Raw genomic sequence first — 24,910 nt, 5'->3', positions numbered from 1 at the left:
CAACTAGCTCATTGTTCTTACCGCAACATGAAAGTTGAATGCACCAAAAGGGACTTTACCCTTGCGTGGAACTTTTTGCATCCTTTGTTCTAGCAGCCTTCCTAAAATAATATAATTTTAGATAATTACTTCCTTATCTTCTGTTGATGGATGCCTAGTAGCCTACCTATCTTGAATTCCTCCCATCTAAGGTTCTTCAACCTCAGTTCATTTATCTCAAATTTCATGCAGTGGACGACTTAATTGTATGTGGTGTTGAAAATGGGCTGATTTAGATCCAAAAACTTTCACACAATGATTCACCCTTGTATCAGTTTATCTTTTGCAGGAATGATCTTCTAAGTCGATGTGTAATACACGTTAGGCTTCTCATGTAGATCTGCGATGTTAATCTTTTATTGGGGCCACCAACCAATTCCATTTCTTTTATAGCTTTATTCATAAGCCTTGTTGCTCTGCTCCAGTTACATGGCATCGATTCCAACCCTATTTGTTATAATCAACATGTCTAGAAAGAGCATGACATATACTCGTGGTCAAAACTAGAACCACAAGCAGATCCACGCAAAGAAAATAGCTCATCCTCCCAACCAAAAATCTGTGATGAGAGCATGAAAGTGATGTATGTGCACCTTGTGTTCTATAAGAAATTTCATTCATTGTTTTATTTCAATTCATTGCATAGCATTGATTCCAACCGTATTTGTTCTAATCAATGTCAAAAGAGAGCATGACATACTCGTCGTCAAAACTGGAACCATAAGCACACCCAGATAAAGAAAATAGCTCATCGTCCCAAATGAAATGCTGCAATCGAAACATGAAAGTGATGTATATGCACCTTGAGTGCTATTAGAAACGTCATCCAATTTTTTAAATGGAAACATGAAAGTGATGTATATGCACCTTGAGTGCTATAAGAAACGTCATCCAATTTTTTAAATCAAAACCAGGAGATGATATGTTTAGAAAATAGTACAAGAATTTAATAATATCACAAAAAATATAAGCATCCAACAAGATAGAAGTGAATATCAACGATTTCCTTATTAACATCTATTTAAAAATTATTTTTATTTTTATTTTTTTCTAAAAAGGAAGCTATTGCTGGAAAGATAAATAGAATGCCTGCATGGATGATTATAACACTCATATTCTAGATATAAATATTCCCTCTCACCATTTATCATGGCTACAAAGGTGTTTATCTTTGGTGGACCTGCTCCATTAAATGTTACAATCAATGGTGACTGTCGCAGATGACAGTTGCCAAAAGAGAACCTTGTTTGATTTATTGGACTGCTTTAGTTTCAAATTCAATAGACTTTTGCGTCTTATGTGTCATCATCAGAGTTTTTTTCCTTGTTTCTTCTTTTCCTTTTCATAGAATCTTTATTCAGCAATCCTTTTTCCACCAACATTTTAAGTTTCATTTCTTTCCTTTCTTTTGCTTTTGCCTCAAAACCATCATCAACCATCCTCATTGTTGCCATCCTTTTGGCTTTATATACCTGCAGCATACAAGCCAAAATTTATCTCATTAAACAGTTTTAGACTACGTTTGAAATCAAGATGCAGCAATGTAATTCGTAAGAGTTATCACCAAATGAGAGACACTCACCTGTGTGATACCTTTCAGCACATCATCCTCTTTACAGTCATACTCCTCCAACTGTTTTCCAACGACAGCCTCTATATCATGTACAAGCTTCACTTGATACTGCAGAAAACAGTCACATACAAAAAACTTAGAATTCAATAAAGCCATGCACGTGGTATAACAACCTAACTTATGAGAAGTCAGAAAAAGCTCAGTATAATGCATGAATTTCAGTAATGCTACAGAATAAAATCTTTTTGCAAAATATACACAAAAATTAATTGTTTTATAAAAGCGGCTTTCAAATTTGAAGTTTGCAATTGCTACCAATGTGGAAAAGAAATCAAGAACGTTTTTGACATCCACACACTCAATCCTCTTGTATTGCCTAGAAGCATCTCCTTTTGGAACATATAAGGGCAAAATTGTTGTCCACAAACTTGCAGTTGAAAGCCAATGCAAGCTAAGCAGTGACTAACACAATAGAATGTTAACAATAGATTAAATAGGACCATAAATAAACAGTAAGTGCTCAAACGGGTAACATAATAGTAGGTCATTAGAGGAGGCAGGTGCCAGGGGGGAGGGAGGGGATGGAGTGGGGTTAGGGGAGGAGCTATTTTCACGCTGGAGGAACAATTGAAAATTTGCATGGAAACTTGGTGCGCAAACCAATAACCAGCAGAAGCATACGCACTCTTCAAAGGTATCCCCTTAGTCAAATCCCTTCTGTTGATTTGGGGTAGCATCGGATGTGCTCTAGCCACGAAATTTGGTGGAGAGGTTGGGGCACATGAGAGCTCCAATACTCAGAAAGGGTTTAGGCAAATTCTAAATAGATCAAGAGATATTAAAATAATTAATATTTTTAAGGGAGTCCCTAAGTTTAAACTTAGGGAAAATAAAATATTAATGAGTATTAATATGGATCTATGTTAGAGTGGTCAAAAAGACATGGATCAAGCCAGATCTAATCTTAGCCGTTGATTTGGGACTTAATCTCGGCCGTTGAGTCGTCAACAAGAAAAGTATAAGAGGAGGCTTGAGGGTCACTTGGAGAGTACACCAGATGATCAGTGATTCTATTCTCTAGAGTAGAGTTTGCTAAGAGAGATAGAATCAGTGAGCGGGAAAGCAATTGAGGGGCATTGAGTACAGAGGAACAGAGAAGGCAGAGATTGTGCCAGGAGAACAGCGCAGCAGCCAAGGAGGGTGACGTAGAGCCAGCAAGGGCTCATGCAAGGCCACACAGAGGCAGCCAAGTGCTGTGCAGAACACCAGAAGGGGGCCAGCATAGCTGACGTAGAAGCTCCCAGAGCTGACGCAGGGCCTCCTAGGGCTGACGCGGGCCAAGAAAGGCTAACGCAGGGCCAACGTGAGACAGAGAGCGGCTGACGTAGTCCAGATTGGGCAGACACTGGGGTTGCAAGAGCAGTTTTGTGCTGAGGAGCTGCCAGAAGGGTTTTCCGGGGTTCCATCCAGGAAATTTCTCTCAAACTGTGAGGTATAACTACTAAGGAAATTCTCTGTTGGGTAGGCCAGTTACGACACCCAAATTGTACTCTGATATTGCTTAATAAGAAAACCCTCAGATAGTTGCACCGGTTTTCCCGCATTAGGTTTTTCCGAGGACATTGGTCCAAAAATAATGGTGTCATGTGGTGTGTTTGTTCTTGTTTCTTTTAGTTGCTGATCTGTAATATGTTGAGCATGCACTGGTGTTTATTTTCAGTGTTTACTTTGTAAATAACTTGTTAAAGAAAAATTAACAAGTAGGTAGGAATAAATCAGGAAAAGTGCATGAAGGGTTTCTAAATTAAGTAAACTTAGAAACTTCAACATGGTATCAGAGTGTGATTGCAAATCACAGGAGGACTAAAAGACATCAGCCGAGCGGAGCAATAGCAGCAGAAAACAGTTGTCCCGAGGTGACAGAAGTTGTTTCTAGCAGCGCAGAAGCCAAGGAAGTGTGACACAGAGCCAGCCAGAGCCACGCAGAAGAAGTCGGGAACTGCGCAGAGCCTCAAAGAGCCAGCGTAGCTGACGAAGAGGGCCAGAGGGCTAACACAGACCCATCCAGGGTGACGCAGAGGCAGTGTGAGGCAGAGAGGGGCTGACACAATTCACAGAGAGGTAGTTGTTGGGGTCTAGAAGGCAGCAAGAATATTGCAGAGTGGAGTTGGTGAGGTACTGTAGTCAGAACAATGCTTGACAGAGCAAGGCCAGAGGAGTTGTTACCGAGGGTTTCTAGCCAAGGAACCCGGATCAGCGATGCAGTTGCACAAGACGATCAGAATAGGGGGCATCTCGACAAGCGGCAGAAGGATTTCTAAGAGGGAAATCAAGACTCAAAGGGAGTCCAGAAGAGAACTTCCAGACGGGAAGTAGAGACTCAGAGGAGTTGAACAGAGAACTTCCAGGAGGGAAGTAGAGGAGCATCATGGCACTACAGGGGGTAAGAGACCAGGATAGACTGGACGAAGCATCGAACTTCGCAGTCTAGAAGGCCAAAATCTTATCAGTGCTTGACAAAAATCGTGTCAAGAACTTCGCCTTGAAGGTTATATCTATCCCAGTCGACCCTAATGATAATGACAAGTACGAGGAGGCGATGGCGAGGACCAAGTGCATTATCCTTGACGGGGTCAAGGATCATGTGGTACCACATATAGCCGAGAAAGAAACGGCAATTGAGATGTGGGAGGCTATCAAGAACATGTACCAGCATACTTTTGTGCAGAGAAGAATGCTGCTTGAGAACCAGATGAGGTCGTATCAGACGAAGAAGGGTTAAATGATTGACTCCCTCCTCAAAGGACTGAATGAGATCTGAGATCAGTGGACTGTTATAGGAGCAACACCGGATCAGGAGCTTATGGTGAGGACAGCCCTGAATGTTGTCTCAGAAGAGTGGGAAGTGTTCGTCCAGAGCATCCTGGGCAGAGGGACCCTCCTACCTTGGGACGAGATGTAAGCAGCTCTTCGCAAGGAAGAGATCAGATGGCAGTCAAAGACAAGTAGCGGCAGCAAAGGGATCAAGGTCAAGCAGGAGGAGGAGGATGTGGCCCTATAATCTAAGGGAAAGCAGGAGAAGAGGAAGAAGAAAGATCTCTCCAAGATCAAGTGCTTCCATTGTGGGGAGATGGGTCACTATGCGACCCAGTGCCCAAGGAAGAAGAGTAAGGGAGAGTCTTCCGAGACTAAGGCAGTGCCAGCACGAGTAGAGATGGAAGTTTTGATAGACGATGACTGTGCCATGAGTGCACACGCACCACTTGAGCGGAAATGGGGAGACATCGAGCTGTAGTCAGGCAGACTACAGGCGATGAGGGGCAGGATCCTCAAGGTACCCAGCCTCTTGGATTAGACCTTGCAATGGGAGCCCCGACGAGGAGTAGCAGGACTAGCTGAGTAGGTAGAGGCGGATGCGGATGGAGAGGCATAGAGAGCTACAATGCAGGAATCCCGAGACAGCGTAGAGCTAGCAAGTTGCAGCAGTGCGAGAGGCACAGGAGTGTTGCACTAGTGCAGGAAGGCACAGCGAGGTGTGCAATGGTGAGAGATGCAGGGAGTTGTTGCAGCAACGCAGAGGTCAAAGAGAGGGAGCACTTGTCAACGGCAGAGGGACCTTCAACATCAGTGGGTGTTTCTAGCCCAGCAAGGAGGTCAGTTGGGAGATCAGTTACTTACTTCTCAGTAATGTTCCACCAGGTTTTGGGGACGCGGAGGCAAGGGAGCAAGGATATGCAAGAGCAGCCTATGCGGAGCACTTGTCAGCGGCAGAGGGACCTTCAACATCAGTGGGTGTTTCTAGCCCCGCAAGGAGGTCAGTTGGGAGATCAGTTACTTACTTCTCAGTAATGTTCCACCAGGTTTTGGGGACGCGGAGGCGAGGGAGCAAGGATATGCAAGAGCAGCCTATGCAAAAGCTCCCCACCAATTTTTAGGAAACGTGGGGGGACGTCAGGGTCTTAAAAATAAAAACTTATAAATATAAAATATAGATGAATGTTATAACTGAAACAAATTTAAAACGAAAAGCATGATCATTGATATCATTATCATATAAATTATAATCTTGCATCATACATGTAATTTTGTAACTGTACAGTGTAACTACTAGTCTACTAACTTACTAACAATGCACAACAAATATTAAAAATTACGATTTTTTTGTTTCATAGAAAAAATTGCCAATTTTTTCTAGGGAAACAGCCCCTCAAGACCCCTTAAGACCCCTTTCACCTAGGAAATGACCCCAATTGGAGGAAACGATAACAAAAATGGAGGAAACGACCCCCTTTAAGTTTCCTCGCATACTCTGTTTTTTGGGAGCGTGGGGGAACGTCCCCAAGTCCCCGAAGCACGAGGGAGCTAGGAAACTTGACCCCCAGGTGGGGGGACGCAACCCCGTGAAACAATGCTTCTCAGTAACTGAGTTGCAGTGCAGCAGTGGGCAGCACGATGCAGCATGATGAGAGGAGTTGCAGTGCGGATGCAGTGCTGGTAAATGAGTTGCAGTGCAGCAGTGGGCAACACGATGCAGCATGATGAGAGGAGGTGCAGTGCAGATGCAGTGCTGGGAGAAAGGACCAGCAATAGCACGGATGCAGAGGGAGCTATCGTACAGATGCAGCAGTGGCAATGGTAGAACCATGGGTAGCAGTACAGGAGGCAGCAGTGCAGAGGACATTGGGCAAGAAGGCCTAGCATCAGCACAATTACCGATGTCGGATGATCAGAGTAATACTCAGTGAGGAGTATTGCTAGAGCACAGTCCTCGCTAAGAGGGAGTGTTGATTTGGGGTAGCATCGAATGTGCCCTAGCCACGAAATTTGATGGAGAGGTTGGGGCACATAAGGTCTCCAATACCCAGAAAGGGTTTGGGCAAATTCTAAACAGATCAGTAGATATTAAAATAATTAATATTTTTAATGGAGTCCCTAAGTTTAAACTTAGGGAAAATCAAATATTAATGAGTATTAATATGAATCTATGTTAGAGTGTCCAAAAGACATGGATCAAGCCAGATCTAATCTTAGCCGTTGATTAGGGACTTAATCTTGGTCGTTGAATTGTCAACAGGAAAAGTATAAGAGGAGGCTTGAGGGTCACTTGGAGAGTACACCAGATGACCAATCATTCTATTCTCTATAGAGCAGGGTTTGCTAAGAGAGATAGAATCAGTGATCAGGAGAGCAGTTGAGGGGCATTGAGTACAGAGGAACAGAGAAGGCAAAGATTGTGCCGGGAGAGCAACGCAGCAGCGAAGGAGGGTGACGCAAAGCCAGCAAGGGCTCACGCAAGGCCATGCAGAGGCAGCCAAGTGTTGCGCAGAGCACCAGAAGGGCCAGCGTAGCTGACGCAAAGGCTCCCAGAGTTGACGCAGAGCCTCCTAGGGCTGACGCAGGGCCAGCGTGAGACAGAGGGGCTGACGCAGTCCAGATTGGGCAGACGTTGGGGTTGCAAGAGCAGTTTTGTGCTGAGGAGCTGCTGAAAGGGTTTTCGGTGTTTCAGCCAAGAGATTTCTCTCAAACTGTGAGGTATAGCTGCTAAGGAAATTCTCTATTGGGTAGGCCAGTTACGGCACCCAAATTGTACTCTGATATTGCTTAATAAGAAAACCCTTAGATAGCTGCACCGGTTTTCCCGCATTGTGTTTTTCTGGGGACATTGGTCCAAAAATAATGGTGTCATGTGGTGTGTTTGTTCTTGTTTATTTTAGTTGTTGATCTATAATATGTTGAGCATGCACTGGTGTTTATTTTCAGTATTTACTTTGTAAATAACTTGTTAAAGAATAATTAACAAGTAGGTAGGAATAAATCAGGAAAAGTGCATGATGGGTTTCTAAATTAAGTAAACTTAGAAACTTCAACACCTTCAACCCAATCGTCTAATGCTTTTTGGAGACTCACAAATGATAATAAGGTACATGCATAAAGGATCTAAGGCTAGACATCTAAAGATTGAAAGCCATCATCAACTGAATCCAAGCTCAAGTTCACCTCCTAGGATGTGATGTCGAATGCTTCCACATCAAGTAGAAAAATAAGCAACTGGTGGATTTGCAGGCCAACTTGGCTATCAACATGAACCAAGAGGGGGGGATTTTCATTCAAAGGAACAAATGTTGCTAATGCTATACCATAAATGATAACCTTATGGATCAACAAGCGTAGCGTCACAACAGCATCAATTGGAGCCACTGCCAAGTATATAAATTCACGTATAGCATACACTCACCACCCTCCGCCATGATGATAAGTTAGGTCACCTAGGGAGGTTTTATTACCTCCTGTCCTCTCCCACACTTGCATTGTGGGATTTATTCAACCTCGCATATGGCTTTCATTCCAGGAAGTCAGCGCACAAAAAACGGTGATAGTTTGACAGTCTGTCATGCAGCATTGAGAAAGATAGCAAAAGATAGCAGACAGTTTAATTCTGATTGCTTTTGCACTACCCCCAACTACATGTACAAATATGCACTTTGGGGCGCTGCGCGCCACTCATACCTCCCTTCGTCAACATGAATTGGCAATCCAAGACTTAAGTTCTGAGATGGATGTCGTAACAAACAGATTGTTAGCACTAGATAACCCCTCTGCAGGAGGGCAGATATCTCCTTGAGCATTCTGTCACATTTGAATAGAAGGGTTGATCCCCTAGATTAGAGGATTAGCAAGAAGGAAAACTCAAGTTGCCCTCCTTTGCCCTCCTCTGGGTGCCAGTGCAAAATAGCATTTCTCCCACTCCAATAATGACTCTTTTCTCTGCAAATTTAGGTACTCCTACTGGCAATGTCGATCAGAAACTCAAAATTTGAAAGTTCTGAGTTATATCTAGTTTCTCTCCTTTTTGTATCTTCATGTTGTATAAGAATCACGTCATTTTCTGGATCATGTGTGGGTTAGATCAGTGGCAAGTGCCCCTTTTAGTCTAGTTTGCTCAATATAGGAGTTGTATTAATGCTCATCTTTGTTTGTACAAATAAGCCTTAAAGTCACTTTGATATGTATGTATTCAATGACAAAAGAAGAATATGCCCATGAGCTCAGGAGTGTTTTCCAGTGTTCCACGAGGACGCGTCCCCAAGGGTGGGGAGTGCACCCCCTCACTCCCCCACGCCCCCAAGACGGGGAAACTTCTAAGGAAGTGTTTCCCCCTAAGTTGCACGAAACGGGGAAACAAGTACAAGTTTCTAAAACGGGTACACGTGTGAAACATGACCCCCCCCAACTTTTGGAAACAGGGAAACACAATATATATATATATATATTAGAATTTAGGACATATAGGAAATGTTATGTGCAATCATAAAGCATACATGATACATTATAATTTATTACATTTAAAGTCTAAACATTATGATTAAATTTACATCACATTTACTCATAAATGATCACATAACTAAAATAGCAATATCCAAATATCCAAAATCAACCTTTATTATATATCCAAATCTCAAAATCAGCCTTTATTATATATATGAGGCTGCAAGTACAATAAAGATTGAGGCTGCAAGAACTAACGTATGAAACATGACCCCCCCCCAACTTTTGGAAACAGGGAAACACAATATATATATATATTAGAATTTAGGACATATAGGAAATGTTATGTGCAATCATAAAGCATACATGATACATTATAATTTATTACATTTAAAGTCTAAACATTATGATTAAATTTACATCACATTTACTCATAAATGATCACATAATTAAAATAGCAATATCGGAATATCCAAAATCAACCTTTATTATATATCCAAATCTCAAAATCAGTCTTTATTATATATATGAGGCTGCAAGTACAATAAAGATTGAGGCTGCAAGAACTATAAAGACAAAAGACCACTACTCTTCCTCTTTTCTCATTTGCTAAAATCGTCCGTCTCCAAGAGAATCGACTTGCTCAATTGTGTGATGAGGGAATGAGGCAAGAGCCTTTTTATAACTTGAGAGAGGCATCTAGAAGCATCCACAAGATACTTTATTCGACAATAAAAAATTAGAACTGATAAATAAATAAATAAATAAAAGAAAAATCCCAATATGAAGTGGAAACTCCGCCGTACGGCCTAGAAACTCGTTTCCAACCGTACTGGCCACGTTTCCCCAAGCCAGAAACTCGTTTCCAGGCCGTACGATACGCGTTTTTGTTTCGTTCCATCGCTAAAACGGACCTAGGGGCAACGTTTCCTACAACATAGGTTTCCCCACATCCCCCATTTGGGGAAATGCTTCCCTAGCGAGGGAACGTGTTTTCATTGTAAGGGGGTCGGGGGGACGTAGGGGGAATGTAAGGGGACGTTGGTTTTGTACATTGCTGCCAAGGACCCTTTGAACGCAATTGTTTTAAAAAAAGGCAATGATTTATGACAAGGTTAGCCTAGTGTTTGACCATATTTCCCTACCAATGCTCTGCAATTCATAGTAATGGTAATGTTAAATTATTAAAACGGAAGGGTGAAAAATGGCTCATCATTTTACTTATATTTTTAACATTACCATGAAATGACTCAAGATGTTTGAGAATGGTTTTGACCTCATTGGATTTCATGTGGAGAAAGTAGAACTTTAGATCTCACTCAAAATCCAGCAAACTTAACAGTTTTCCAGGATTTAAGGATTAGAGGGATTGCAACGCTCCATTGGATTTTGTCATGTACAAGGGTATGGAACTAGTATTTAATCAAGAGCACCAAGCCCTCTATGTACCTTGATGTTAATGGCATTGGTTGTCAAACTCCTCTATCATGAGCCAAACTAAAAAAGGTACCCATCACTCAAACAAAATCTTGACTTGACATGCTATGCTTTTTCTATCTTATTTTAATGCCTAAAGGGTGATATTGATGACGAATATCTCAAAATAGGCAATGATTTTGACGATATGTAGGTATTTATTGTAGCATGATTTTTTTGGATGCTAGAGGCCATGTGGAGCTTGTTTGTTGATGTATTTTCGGTTTAGAGATCGATTGCACTTGGTGGTATTTTCATTATGTGCACCCTTACATGCTATATAAATGAGAACTTTTGCTTATTTGTGTATAAATGGTTTGGATTCATATGGATGCACATGAATATATATGTTTTTCTTTAAAATTTGAATATTTTATGTGTTTTTGGTTGACCGGATTTTTGGTCCAGTTTTTTTACTGGTTCTGACCGGTTTCCGGTCTAGGGGGTCTAACGGTTTGATGACTAGTCTGGTTCTAATAACATTGTTTTAGACTTCAACATAATGTCATTTATGATGTATTTACTTTTAGATGTGCATTGCATAATTTCAATTATCAAATGATGAATTTAATTTAGATGTACCTTGCATAATGCCAAATGATGAATTTAGATGGAACATTACATAATGTCAAATGATGGATTCAATTTACTTTTAGATGTACATTGCAGAAATGATAATTCATAATAGTCTAATACGAAATGATGAATTTCAATTTAGATGTACATTTCATAATTATTAAGATTTACTATTTAGTTATTGACATATTGTTGGGATTTTATTTTTATTTTTATATATTAAATTTTTAATAATTTTATAAATTTTATGACTCCAACGCCCCCCAATTTCCCGAGATTTCCCTGAATTTTGGGGTTCCTTATATACATCCCCCTTGTGTGTATCCCTGCTCTCGCGTTTCCTCGTGCTGGAAACTTGGTGGAACATTGATTTTTTGTAATCTCTCTATGTGCTTTGGCCACAACCTTTTACTCATAATAATTCCAATGTTTGTTAAAGAAGCATAATAGAAATTCATTTACTATCCAATCAAATAACGGTAAAAAGAAGTTCCAAACAAGCTTGCACAGCTGAAATGTCAAGATGAACATGAGGCTACATATGTAAAGATATCAAGATCACAAACTTACGAACTTTAAATTTTATGTATGCAATGAATTATTAATCTCATATCCTAACAATTATATTTTATAGCTGACATAGGGTAACTATTTGAAAGAACATATGTGACTTTCTGGAATAGGCACTTGCAAATATATATCTACATCATTGTAATTATTACCTGTGAATTATTAATCTCATATCCTAACAATTATATTTTATAGTTGACATAGGGTAACTATTTGAAATAACATATGTGACTTTCTGGAATAGGCACTTGCAAATATATATCTACATCATTGTAATTGTTACCTTCCCAACTCACATTTAACAATAAAACCCTAGTCCACAAGGTGCAACTCAAGAGAGAATTGTTACGGATCCGATTAGCAATGTTACTAAGGCACTGTAACCTGCAGGATGGGCACACACGAGGTGGAGATCCATTGTCACCTTGGCTCAAGCCCCCGCTATTTAGGCCCAACACCTAAATTGCCAAGGGATGAATCCCTAAGATAACCCCACATAACTCCAAAATAAGATCAGTTCACTTCTAAGAGCTATCTCACTGTAAAATATGTGACCATAACAACAAAAAACTAAATAGAAAAATCAGTAGCACCAAATCACCAAAAATACATCATGTAACCTATGGAATTTAATCTATAAAAAGATCTAACCAAACATGTGATTATTTTGTGAGATGGGTTGTTGGTTATGTTGACTTTTCCTAGCACTTCAGAATCAAGTCTATATCTAAAACAAGATCACAAACATATTGAAATACCCACAACTTCAAGCACTTTGCACAGAAAAAATGTAACAGCAATGAATCAACAGAGTACACAAGATTTTTGCAGTGTTCCACAGGGTCGCGTCCCCCACCTAGGGGTCGAGTTTCCTAGCTCCCTCACGCTCCAGGGACTTTGGGACGAGAGGGGTTCGTTTCCCCACACTCCCAAAAAACAAGGTACGCGAGGAAACTTGAAAGGGGTCATTTCTTCCATTTTTGGGGTTGTTTCCTCCAATTGGGGTCATTTCCTAGGTGAAAGGGGTCGTTTCCCTAGAAAAATTTCGCAATTTTTTTTATGAAACAAAAAAATCATAATTTTTAATATTTGTTGACCGACCGGGAAGGGTTTACGTTATGTTCATTTCACATTTCATTTTCTGTTTTCTCCTTCGTTGAACTGAACACTGCCGCCATCACCAAGCAACCTTTTGTCTACTCCTTCGTTGAACGGAACGTTGTCGCCATCACCAAGCAACCTTCTATCTGCGCCTTCGTTGAACGGATTACCTTGAGCAATTATGCTCATTTATCTTTTGATATGTTCTTATGTTATTTTGACTCTATAAAATTAAAAATTTTGACTCTCGATGTATCAGATTTGACTTTTATAATTTTATTTCAATCTTCAATATTCAATGTTCATAGTTGGAAGTGGTACATCAATATGGGTTAAATTTTAAAGTTTAAAAGTTTAAACATTTATAATTTTATAATTTTTTTCATTGTGCGTTGTTAGTAAGTTAGTAGGCTAGTAGTTACACTATACAGTTACAAACTTAAATGTATGATGTACGATTATAATTTTTATGATAATGATATCAATGATCATGTTATTCGTTTTAAATTTGTTTCAGTTATATGATTAATCGATTTATATTTTATATTTATAAGTTTTTAAGGCCCCGTCGTCCCCCCACGTTTCCAAAAAGTTGGTGGGAAGCTTTTGCATAGGCCGCTCCTGCGTATCCTTGCTCCCTCGCCTCCTCGTCCCGGAAACTTGGTGGAACATTGGATTTTTGGAGACCCAAAACTTGTTTAGATTACAACTTTAATACAACAAACACAGGGCTCCTGTACTAGGGATCATGGCCCTTACAATTACCCCTGACACAAGAAAAACTAGGGCTTGGGATCAACAACGTTCACTCTCAATCTGGCCAAGAACAAGAACAATCTTGACTCGCTGAAGAAGCGCTGGACCACAACCCTTTCAGTCCACTTCCCTTGAACACCTAGCAAGTCCTTTGCCACCTATACACACTGAGTTACTGCTCCTCCAATAACTCTGCACATCAGGTTTCTCACAAGGGTTTTGCTGCTCCAAAATCCTTGCAAACTTCAGCTCCACAAATTTTCCTTCACACAATGACCATGTTGCTCCAAAGTCACTGAACATAGGCTCTAATATACCAGCAACTCACAGTGATTAGGCTTCTTCCAACCACTATATGACTCCCTTGCAACCATTCAACAACCTTTCTCCTTGGATAACAGCCCTTTGCAACACTTATTTTCCTTTTCTATAGGCCTAATCCTTCTCGACCTTCCTGTTAGACCACCTGTGGCCTTACAATCTTGGCCTGCAATATTCCCACTAGGTTTATGGCCCTTCAAAACAATAGAACCTTGCCTTCAAGGTGATCAAACTCGACCCCCTTTGCATAACTAGAACAAACCACACTTGCTCTTCTTCTTGCTGCAGCTTCCTAAGGTTCACGAGTTCATCTTGGCTAGATATCTTCTTGAGAACGAGTTGTTATGTTGTATGACAAATGAGCTCAATCTTATTTCTTCTTATAGTGCTCTTAGTGGAGTAATTTTTCCACCAAGGGTCATGTCCTTGGCCTTAGCCGACCTGAGCCTACATGCTCAAACAAAATTAGAATAAGAAATAAAATTATTTTCATTGACTTTAGCCATCTCCATTGTAGCCTTAGGTGTCCTTTAGTCCATCAAAGGTTCCCCTCTTGCAAAAGGCATCCCCGCCCGCAGTTCAAGTATCTAACCATAAGGTAAAGCACCACGCCCTCAACTATCTATGTGGGCTACAAATCCATCATCCGTAGAATAAACAATGATTACGTTGGGTCTTTAGCCCACAACTTTGGGTACATTGCCACAAAACCACATTTTCGTGGGTCAACTCCTCACAAATTCAATACCGCAGGGGTTGTCGGAGTTCCTCCAGAGCTACACATTTCAACTAACTTGAAAGTAACTCATCAGCGACACTAGCCCAATCTCTAGTGTCCACCACTACAGCGTACCCTGTAGAATGAACAACGCTATCCTCGGTAGCATCCCTGCCTCCGAAAGCCTCTCGCTTCTTCTCATGATAGGCCTTCAGCGCATTCCACGGTTCCTTGTTTCCAGCTGTAGAAGTCTCCTTACTCCCCACTAACCATGCACTTTTCTTAGGTTGCGAATTCTCCCTGTGAACCTGCAAACTCCCTCTCAAACTCAACCCTTATTGAGTCTTAGGAACCTTCTTCTTCCCTTGATCTATAGGATTACCCATCAGCCTATATAGACCATGCTCACTAACTCCAATGACTTCTCTAGTAGAGTTAGAGCCTTTGGGCTGGAGTATTGCTTTCCCATCTTAAAGTATCACCTCAAACCCCTTCCCCTCGATCACTGCGACAGAAAACACGTTGTACTTGAGCTCCGATACCCACAACACATCTTGAACTCGTAGCAGCCTGCCTAACTGCATCTTGAATGGCACAACACCGACCCTTTCACAGTTTTTTGACTCTTATCGCCAACCTTCATGTGCAATTCCCAATCCCATTCAGTTAGAGTCTCAAAAAATTCTCGCAAATTTGAAATATGCTTCAACGCTTCACTATCCACATACCATGCACCCTTGTCAATGGTACCCTCGAAGAAATGAGATACCAGAGCAAAGTCATCCTTGAGCCTTCTAGAGAAGTCATCTAGCTCACCTGAATATGTAGTAGCCATAGCTATCTCCTTCTTCTTCTCATTGTCTCCCTTCTTTCATCACGAACACTTACTTCCAAAATGGCCATACTCGCCACATGTATAACACTTCAACTTGCTCAAGTCCTTCTTCACTTTGCCCTTCATCTTTCCTGCAAAAGCCATGTTATCTTCAATAGACTTCTTCTTATGAAGATCCTCGTCACGTTGTTCTTCTTGGATGAAATCATCCCATAACCTATACCAATCTGGCAGCTTATCTTGAGCAACTATCCCTTTGATAAATGGCTTCCATTCCTTGGAGAAGCCCTTCAAAGTGGTGAATTTTCAATAGTTGTCTAAACTAATAACTGTTTCTTATGATTTTCTTAGATCTTTTCTTACATTTATTATACATCATAAAACAATTACACATAACTTTAATAGTATATAACGCTAGAGGGTCAACAAGAGACAGCCACACAAGAACATGAGAATTTACCCCGGGAAAACCCACATAGGGGAAAACCGAGCAACCTTTCTTTACAGAATCAAGTTAGCAAGAGAGATGTTATTTTTTGTAGCATCGGATGTGTTATAGCCACGAAATTTGGTGGAGAGGCTAGAATACATGAGATCTCCAAAACCCAAGGAAATTCCACCTAGAGATGGCTTAATTAAATTATTAGCCGTTTTTAAAATTTTTCCTAACTCTAAACTTAGAGAATATGGCTAATTAATCAAAATTAATTAAGTCAAGGTGAGAATTCTCTAGAAACTCACACGGATCGATCTAGAAATGATATGAGCCATCGATTATGATTTAATCTTGGTTGTTGGAGTCCTAACAGGAAGATGTCAAAAGGGATCGAAGTGGTGATAAAGAACACACCAGAGTCACTTGGAGAATTTGATTTTCCAGAGTAGCAGCAATCAGTGGCCAGAGAGTTCGAGCTTCAATGAGGCAGCAGAGATAGTGAGGGGCAAGGACAATGATCCAGGGGAATTTTTACAGATCTGAAGAGGCAGCAGCAAGTGACAGAAGTGATCCATGCAGAGGTAGCGCAGAGGACTGCATAGTTGCCTAAGAGGAGCAGTTTGATTTAGCTGAGGAGAAGGTCAATTCAGTTTCCAAAGGTCGGGAAAGTCTTTCAGAGGGCTAGAGAGTCACTTCCAACAACAGAGACAGTCTAGACGGCTTTCTCAGAGGCAGAATCGAGCCACGTATGTGAGAGACAACGCAGAAGGGCTCACGTTGGGGTTTGGACAGCGAGTTTTCTGTTGAAGCCAGTGCCGGGATTGCTTGTGGGGTGAGAGAATTTTTCTCTCTAATTATTTTTGTCAAATACTTGTTGATTGGATTGCCAGGTTGGCATCCATAGATTGTACTCAGATTTCACTGCTGCATAATAATAAAAACCCTCACTACTACACTGGTTTTCCCAAGTTGGGTTATTCCTGCAGAAATTTGTCCAAAAATAACGGTGTCACTTTTATGTGTGCATGCTAGTATTTTCTCAGTTCCAATGCTATTTATTTTTCGCAGTGTTAATTGTGAAGGTTGCAATGTGTTTATTTCGACGTTGTCGTAGCAAAAAACTGAATAATTAATTTATTGGTTAGAAGAAATAATACTAGTTCTTGCAATAGGATTTCAATTTTGGAATTTTCACATAGTATCAGAGTATAAGTGATCAGCCGAAAGCTCATAAGCGAAAGAAAAGAAATTCAATGCTCAGAGGGAGCAGCAAGCCTAAATTCTCAAAAGAAGTGCAATAACCAGATAGGTAGGCCGAATTGTTGGGGCAGAAAAATTCGATTTTCAGTTGCAAGAGTGCAGAAAAGTCGAATTGTTTGGGATTGTAATTCCAGCAGTCATAGGGAGCAACTACAGCTCAGACTTTTGTTGAGCAAATCCCTAGTTGGACATAGAGGGTTTTGCTACAGGTTGCAAAAGCAGAATCCGCGTCGGGTGGAAGAGAAAAGCACACATAGCAGAGGGAAAATTTTCCTCGGGGAACTTCGAGTCTCGGAAGTTCAAATTTCCAGTTGCAAATTGGCAGTAGCAGCTAGCAGAGCCACGCATTCCAGGAGGGAGTGCGAATAGCAGAGCAGCAGTCGAGCACAGGGAAAGAGGGAGTTTTCGACAATTTCAGAGATGGCCACTACAGGGCTTAGAGATCAGGATAGGTTGGATGGAGCTTCCAACTATGTCATCTGGAAGGCTAGGATGTCCTTCCTTCTAGATGAATATGGCCTGAAAGCCTACATTGATAATGTAGTGGCAATTCCTCTGTACGCAGACCAGCTCAAGGAATATAGGAAGGAGATGGCGCCGGCAAAGCGGTTGATCCTAGATGGAGTCCGGGACCATATAGTCTCACATATAGCAGCCAAGGAAACGGCCAAAGAAATGTGGGAGGCTCTCTCCACGTTATACCAAGGTACTTCGAAGCAGCGGAAGATGTTCCTAGAGAAGTTGAGATGCATCAAGATGCAGAAGGGGGAAGGCATGGATCCCTTCCTCACCAAGATTCAGGAAGTTTGAGACCAGCTTCCAGTTGTTGGGGCAGCGCCTCAACCTTCAGAGCTAGTACGATTAGCACTCAACAGTGTCTCAAAGGATTAGCAATTCTTCATCCAAAGTATATAAGGCAGAGACACACTACCAGGATGGGACAGAATGTGGGCCTATTTGCAGTAGGAGGTGTTGAGACGAGATTTGTTGAAGAGCTCCATCAGTGGGAGCAGTAGCAGTGAACCAAAGATGGTGAAGGAGGAGAATGTTGCCCTCACATCTAAGGGTCCCAATCAGGGACATGGGAAGCAGAGAAATAAGAAGAAGGACCTATCTAAGGTCAAGTGCTTCAGGTGTGGCAAGTTTGGCCACTACAATACCCAGTGTCCTCTAAGAAAGAAGTACAAAGAGAAGAAGCAAGACTAGGCAAAAGCACATGCTAAGATAGATAGGCTATCCTCCAAGTTGGAGGAAGACTTCGCGATGTTCGCAGCCATACCTCCTGGAGTGAGGTGGGTGACTTGGAGTTGTAGCCCCAGGGAGCTACAGATTAGGCAGGGTCCCTGATGAGTCCACCTCATGGATCATTCCCTGATGGCCCACAGTGTTGAGTAGTAAGATGGATCAGTGGCAGTTGATGCAATCAGTACCAAAGTGACAGTTGCAGACTAGTAGCGGTCAGATACTGAAGTGTTGACAACAAAGCAGGTGGCTCAGTGCAGAGTTGGCAGCAGCGTATATTCTTCAGTGACAATGCAAGATGCTAGTAGCAGTCAAGACTTGGGAGACAGATGCATCATATTGAACATAGTTGATTCCGTATTTTTTGGATGCATCTCAGTTGCAACAGCAACAAATGAGAGGGAGTCGTAGTGCAGATGCAGAGTTAGCAATAGTACAACACCATAGATGCAGCATCAGAGTTGAGCCGTATTTGGTGGGCATCAGCGGCCAAACATCAGCAGTGTGACATGAAGTGATACAAAGATAAGGTGTGCAGCACTAGAACACATTCCTCGCTAATAAGGAGTGTTAGTTTTTGTAGCATCGGATGTGTTCTAGCCACGAAATTTGGTGGAGAGGCTAGAATATATTAGATCTCCAAAACCCAGAAATCGTTTCTGAAAATTCCACCTAGAGATGGCTTAATTAGATTATTAGTCTTTTTTAAATATTTCCTAAGTCTAAACTTAGGGAATATGGCTAATTAATCAGAATTAATTAAGTCAAGGTGAGAATTCTCTAGAAACTCACACGAATCAATCCAGAAATGATCTAAGCGATTGATTAAAATTTAATCTCGATTGTTGGAGTCCCAACAGGAAGGTATAAGAAGGGATCAAAGTGGTGATGGAGAACACACCAGAGTCACTTGGAGATTCGATTTTCCAGAGTAGCAGTAGTCAGTTGTCGAATACTTGTTGATACTTGTTGATTATTTTTGTCATATACTTGTTGATTGGATTGCCAGGTTGGCATCCATAGATTGTACTCAGATTTCATTGCTGCATAATAATAAAATCCCTCGTTGTTGCACCGGTTTTCCCAAGTTGGGTTTTCCTGGGGACATTTGTCAAAAAATAAAGGTGTCATTTTTATGTGTGTGCTAGTATTTTCTCAGTTCCAACACTATTTATTTTCCGCAGTTTTATTTGCGAAGGTTGCAGTGTGTTTATTTCGATGTTGTCGTAGCAATAAAATGAATAATTAATTTATCAGTTAGCAGAAATAATACCAATTCCTGCAATAGGATTTCAATTTTGGAGTTTTCACAACATCCAAGTCAAAAAGATAGACACACTGATCAGCGTGATGACAACCTCAGCAATCCATAAAGACTGCCAAGTCAGCGCTCCAAAAAATTCGGTCAAAGATTTGCAATAAGGTCTACAATAGGTTTCCAATAGGGGTTGAATTTCGACCTGTCTCTCCCACAAAAATCTCAAACTTCACCATAGAGAATTCAGACCTGACCTCAAAAAAATATCACAGAGACTTCACCCCAGAATAGACACATGTGAGCAGCAGCAGCATGTCAAATCTTTCTCCTTTGACTTTGGTCTTCTTCACTTTGTCTCGGCTTCTTTTCCTTTGCTTGGAGGAGCAGAGATATACTTGTTTGTTGTGTGTACGAATTACACTATGGATGGAGGTCGAATGACCTATTTATCCACATTCGAGTGGGTCCAAATAGGTGCCTCTTAGGGCAGAGCCGACTTGGTCATCTTGTGGAGCCAAAAATCAAAGTTTAAATTTCAAAATTTCTTTTGAGAAGGTTGTGAGGAACATGCCTCCTAATTTTTCTTTTTACAAATAGATAAATATTAAAATTTTCTTTTGAGCATGAAGAACATGCTTTACATAGAAATATATTGTTACAAATAATGATTATGAAGACCAACCATAGTTACAAAATTCAACACTCCCTCTTAACTAGGCAGGTATTAATAATGACTATCAAGTTGTTCTCAACTTGACAATTCTATAAGGACAGATCAAGATTAAGATAAGCATCATCAATATCATAACCACCAACACCAACATAATCACGGTTCACCATCAAACAACTATAGACATGGTCTAGGTGAAACACTAGAGGCCTCATCAATGATAAACAAGCTCACTCCAGGGTCCAAGCATGATGCTGGAAGGCTCCTGCTCATTTGAGCTACCTCTAGGACTATTCTCCAACCAAGGTCAAACTAACACAGAGAGAATATCCTCTGTCAAACCATTCTTCAAACCAAGGTCCAAATAACACAAGAAGAATGCCTTCTACCAGATCATTCTCCAACCAAGGTCAAACTGACACAGAGAGAATATCCTCTGTCGGGACATTCTTCAAACCAAGGTCAAAATGACACAAGAAGAATGCCTTCTACCAGATCATTCTCCAACCAAGGTCAAATTGACACAAGAAGAATGTTAGTCCGCCAAACCATTCTTCAACCAAGGTCATAAGGACACATGAAGAATGTCAGTCCATGATGTTATCTAATTTGTCAAACCATTCTCCAACTAAGGTCATACCGACACAAGGAGAATGGGCCATCCTCCAACCAAGGTTATAATGACACAGGGAGGATGTATGTCCATGATGCAACCTCATCAACATTCCCTCTCAATAAGAGAGGTATTCTCCACAAGCCCAAGCTCGTCTCGGAAGTACATAAACTTCCCTCTAGAAAGAGGCTTTGTAAGAATATCAACAATCTGCTCATCAATGCAGATGTACTAGAGCTTCACAACTCCCTTCAGCACCATGTCTCAAATGAAATGCACCAGCACTAGATCAAGATAATCATGCAAGTAACCTTTGAAGCTATGTTGCCAGGAAACGTGGGTTCGGGGACAGGTATGTCACTTTTTGAAACAGGATGCGTGAGTTCGCCAGGGGTATATTATAATATATCTATATATATTATATTTTATATGAATTTGCATATTTTCCAACTTTAAACAAGAAAAATAAAATATTTATGATTTAAACATGCACATCATTCAACATTCACATTGAAATTTCATTTACTAGGGTATATAAAACCTTCTATACATTAAAAAAAACGCATTACAACATGCGTAGTTGTAAGCTAACAAGGACCGGATCACTCTCCATTGTGATGAATTACTTTATATATCTACTTAAATTCACATTATTTTATTAATCCCAAGTTGTATCTAATTATCAATGTATGTGCAAGCCCTTTAGAAAACGTGTTCACTTGGCAATTTCTTTCATTAAAGCGATTTTAATGTCAAAAATAAAAACATCAATACTCCCTATTAAATTTTATATAGTGTAATGGAGTGATGTATCCAGTAATGAGTTGTAAATTTCCCAAAATAAATAAATAAACCATTAAATAAAAATGATGATGTCTCCAATGTTAAAATGGATATGTTTTGACGTAGAAAAAGCCTTTGCATTAAACACCAAACAGAAAAAGCAAGGCTTTCTGCTTTGTTATCACATCTTCGTATCCATAAATCATTATTCTTGCTAGATTTTCCACTGAATTTTTTTGATAAAAAAAAGATGTGTTTTAATTTAGAATACAATCGGTCATTTAATTTCCAATGTGAAGGGGATGCATTCATTTGGCATATCGGGTTACCTGAACATAACCTCAGTTGTGAGAACATCAAATTGAAGATGTCACATGCAATACATACATCATACGAAGCATTCCATATTTCAGTTTAAATGTTTAATTAAAAAACTATATTTCACTACACACGAACCCTAACGTCCCCGATTTTGGGGTTCCACACATCCATTATCGAGGTTCGACGCACCCAATTAAACAAAAGAACCCAAATTTTCGTTGTTGAGAACCCAATTCTTACTCGGATAACCCAGTGCTTTTGTGTTTGTTTTAGAAGCACCCGTACTCGAACCCGATTCTTGGGGACGAGAACCCGAGACGGGTTCGTGAACCCCACCCCTGGGTTCGTGAACCCGTGAAACACAACTTTGAAGTTATATTGCTTCTCAATTGTAAATCATCCATGACCAATTGTACCATGTTGATACTCCATGTTGATTTTGGGTAGCATCAGATGTGCTCTAGCTCCAAAATTTTGGGGAGGGGCTAGAACACATGAGATCTCCAAAACCCAGAAATCGTTTGGAGAAATTCCACCCGGATGAGGAGTTATTAAAATAAATAATATTTTTAATGGGTTCCTAAATCTAAACTTTGGAAAATAAAAACATTAATGTGTATTAATAAAAATATGGGTGAGAAGGTTCTAATTGACGAGGATCAAGTCAGTTCTAATCTTAGTCGTTGATTAGGGACTTAATCTCGGTCATTTATTCATAAACAGGAAAAGTATAAGAGGAGGCTTGAGAGTCAGTTGGATATACACCGAATTGATCAAAGAGTTCGATTTTTCTAGGGCGAAGTTTGCTGAGAAAATTGAGCTAGTGATCTGAGTTGCAGTGAGGTATTTCGGCAAGGGAACTTCAATCCGAGCCCGAAGAATACATAGCAGAGAGGCAGAGCAGCACCGGGAGAGACAGCGCAGTCCCAGAGAGGGTGACGCAAAGGCGGTAGGGGCTGACGCAGGTGACGCAGAAGCCGTAGGGGCTGACGCAGGGCCTTAGAGGCAGCGCTGGGGAGATTTTGTGGGGCAGAGAGGGAGTAGTTCAGCAAATCGACTTTCTGAGCAAGGGAGGCTCACTATGGGGGTGACGCAGCTCCTAGAGGAGGTCACACATTTCCAGCACAGAGCTTGGAGCAACCATCGTTGCCCAGCATTTGGGAACAGCCAGGTCATCTGTGGGGTTCGATCATCCAGTTGTTGAATTTGTCAAAATATCTACAGGTCCTTAGAGGCAGCGCTAGGGAGATTCTATGGGGCAAAGAGGGAGCAGTTCAGCAAATTGACTTCCTGAGCAAGAGAGGCTCACTGTGGGGGTGACACAGCTCCTAGAGGAGGTGACAAAGTTCCAGCACAGAGCTTGAAACAGCCATCGATGCCCAGCATTGGGAACAGTCGAGTCATCTGTGGGGTTCGATCATCTAGTTGTTGAATTTGCCGGAATATCTGTCTCTGGATAGAGGTTCGTCTGCCAGGATTTTTTCTCTGTTGGGTGAGCCATATTTGGAACCCTAGTTGTATTCAAGAATCTGCCTAATAATACAAACCCTCTATATGTTGCACCAGTTTTTCCGAATTGGGTTTTTCCAAGGACAATTGTCCAAAAATGATGGTGTCCCTTGTGTAATTGTCTCAGTGTATTTCAATTCATGATCTGTATGCATGTGTAGGCTGCAATAGTGTTTTACATCGATATTTATGTAATTAAATAACTTGTTAATGCAAAAGAACAAGTAGGAGATGTTAGACTAGTAATTGCAGTAGGGGTTTATGATGTGTAGATTCAGAAATTTTCAATCCAACACATGATGAGCAACACATCTTGGCTCAACCATAAATTATTATGCTCCCTTCACTGGATCACAAATGCTTTATGGTCACCCTGACTAGTGCTCCCTCTCAGACTGAGACATATCCTTCTATGATAACTCAGGTTGCTCCCTCTGCCACTATTGTCTTACAGTATATCAGCTATCATAGTCCATCATCTCAAACTCAGAGGTCAGCTCCCTCTGAAATTAAAAATAGGGTTCCCTAATTGCTCTCTTTGTTATAGAGGCAATTCTTTTTGCCACAACTCCCTTTGACATGAGTTCTTCAGCTTTCGTCAAGGACAAAAGCCCAACGAGTCTGCTTGTGATAGCCTTCTTTAATCATGATACTTCTTCTCATGTACCTCAAAATCCTAAGGTAGCTTTATGTACACTTCTTCCTACTTAATCACTTTATTGAGGAAAGCAATCTCTGCATTAACCTGATGCCATTTTTTTAAACAAAGATAATAGAAGTGCACCTTACAACTAAGAAAACATCTTAACATGATCCTCTCCCTCTTACTGGGAGAACCTTCTATTCAATTCTTGCTTTGTATTTGACTATGTTGTCATCTACTACAAGCATACTTCAAACTTGTTGAACTACTAGCTCCTTTTGAGCTCGGATTTCATCTAGTATAATATCTGTCAACTCAACTCAAGATTTAAGAAAAGGTCTTATTGTCACACGCTTTGCTTCGTTCTTCCACTTTTTCTGTCCACTATCAAAACCTTGGCAACCTTCACTATGTACCTACAATCCTCATTAGGAAAGCCATGGAAGAACAATTACAGGCACATGATATGAAGACAAGAGACTAGCTATTAGTAACAATAGTAATAATCTAAGAAGAGAGATATAAAATACTTATCTTTTGAGAAGAAAGTCAACTCCCTCTTGATCTTTAATCTTCTTGCATCCATCTACAACTTTGTTAGTGTCATCCACATTGTTATCATGATGGCATTTCTTTCTTATAAGAGCTAGGGTTTCTTCTTTTAGTCGAAACATTAATCTAGGTCTAGTTCTAGGGTTTTGTCCATAAACCCTAGCACTTATTTATGTTGCAAACACTGAGAAGGGGGGTGAATCAGTATTCCTTAGCAATTACAACTTTTAAATCTTTTCAAAGCATTAGTTAATCTTCAATTATTATTAATGTTTAAGCAGTAATAACAGTAAATAAAAGAACACAGTACACACAAGAATTTTAGGTGGAAAAGCTCCTCCGGGTCAAAAACCACTGAATGCTTTTCTAATAAATTCTTTAATCTTCAACCC

The 24,910-nt window shown here is 40.6% G+C and overlaps 1 protein-coding gene across 1 annotated transcript in view; it reads right to left on the bottom strand.

Annotated features, from left to right (window-relative positions):
• Positions 1 to 1,022: 1,022 nt before the first annotated feature.
• RH36 (RNA helicase 36) overlaps positions 1,023 to 24,910 on the bottom strand; it is a 118,447-nt gene continuing 94,559 nt past the window's right edge. Inside the window, exons 5-6 of the mRNA XM_089429580.1 lie at positions 1,622 to 1,720; positions 1,023 to 1,511 (exon numbers count right to left, since the gene is read on the bottom strand). Of these exons, the coding sequence (XP_089285706.1) occupies positions 1,335 to 1,511; positions 1,622 to 1,720 (276 nt within the window). The 3' untranslated portion in view covers positions 1,023 to 1,334. The remainder of the gene's footprint in view (positions 1,512 to 1,621; positions 1,721 to 24,910) is intronic.

The sequence above is a fragment of the Pinus tabuliformis genome, chromosome 6, assembly GCF_031772625.1.
Source record: "Pinus tabuliformis cultivar Carrire ecotype Pingquan chromosome 6, CPIR1, whole genome shotgun sequence".
In the NCBI taxonomy this organism is placed as follows: domain Eukaryota; kingdom Viridiplantae; phylum Streptophyta; class Pinopsida; order Pinales; family Pinaceae; genus Pinus; species Pinus tabuliformis.
This window is presented reverse-complemented; position numbering and strand designations above follow the sequence as displayed.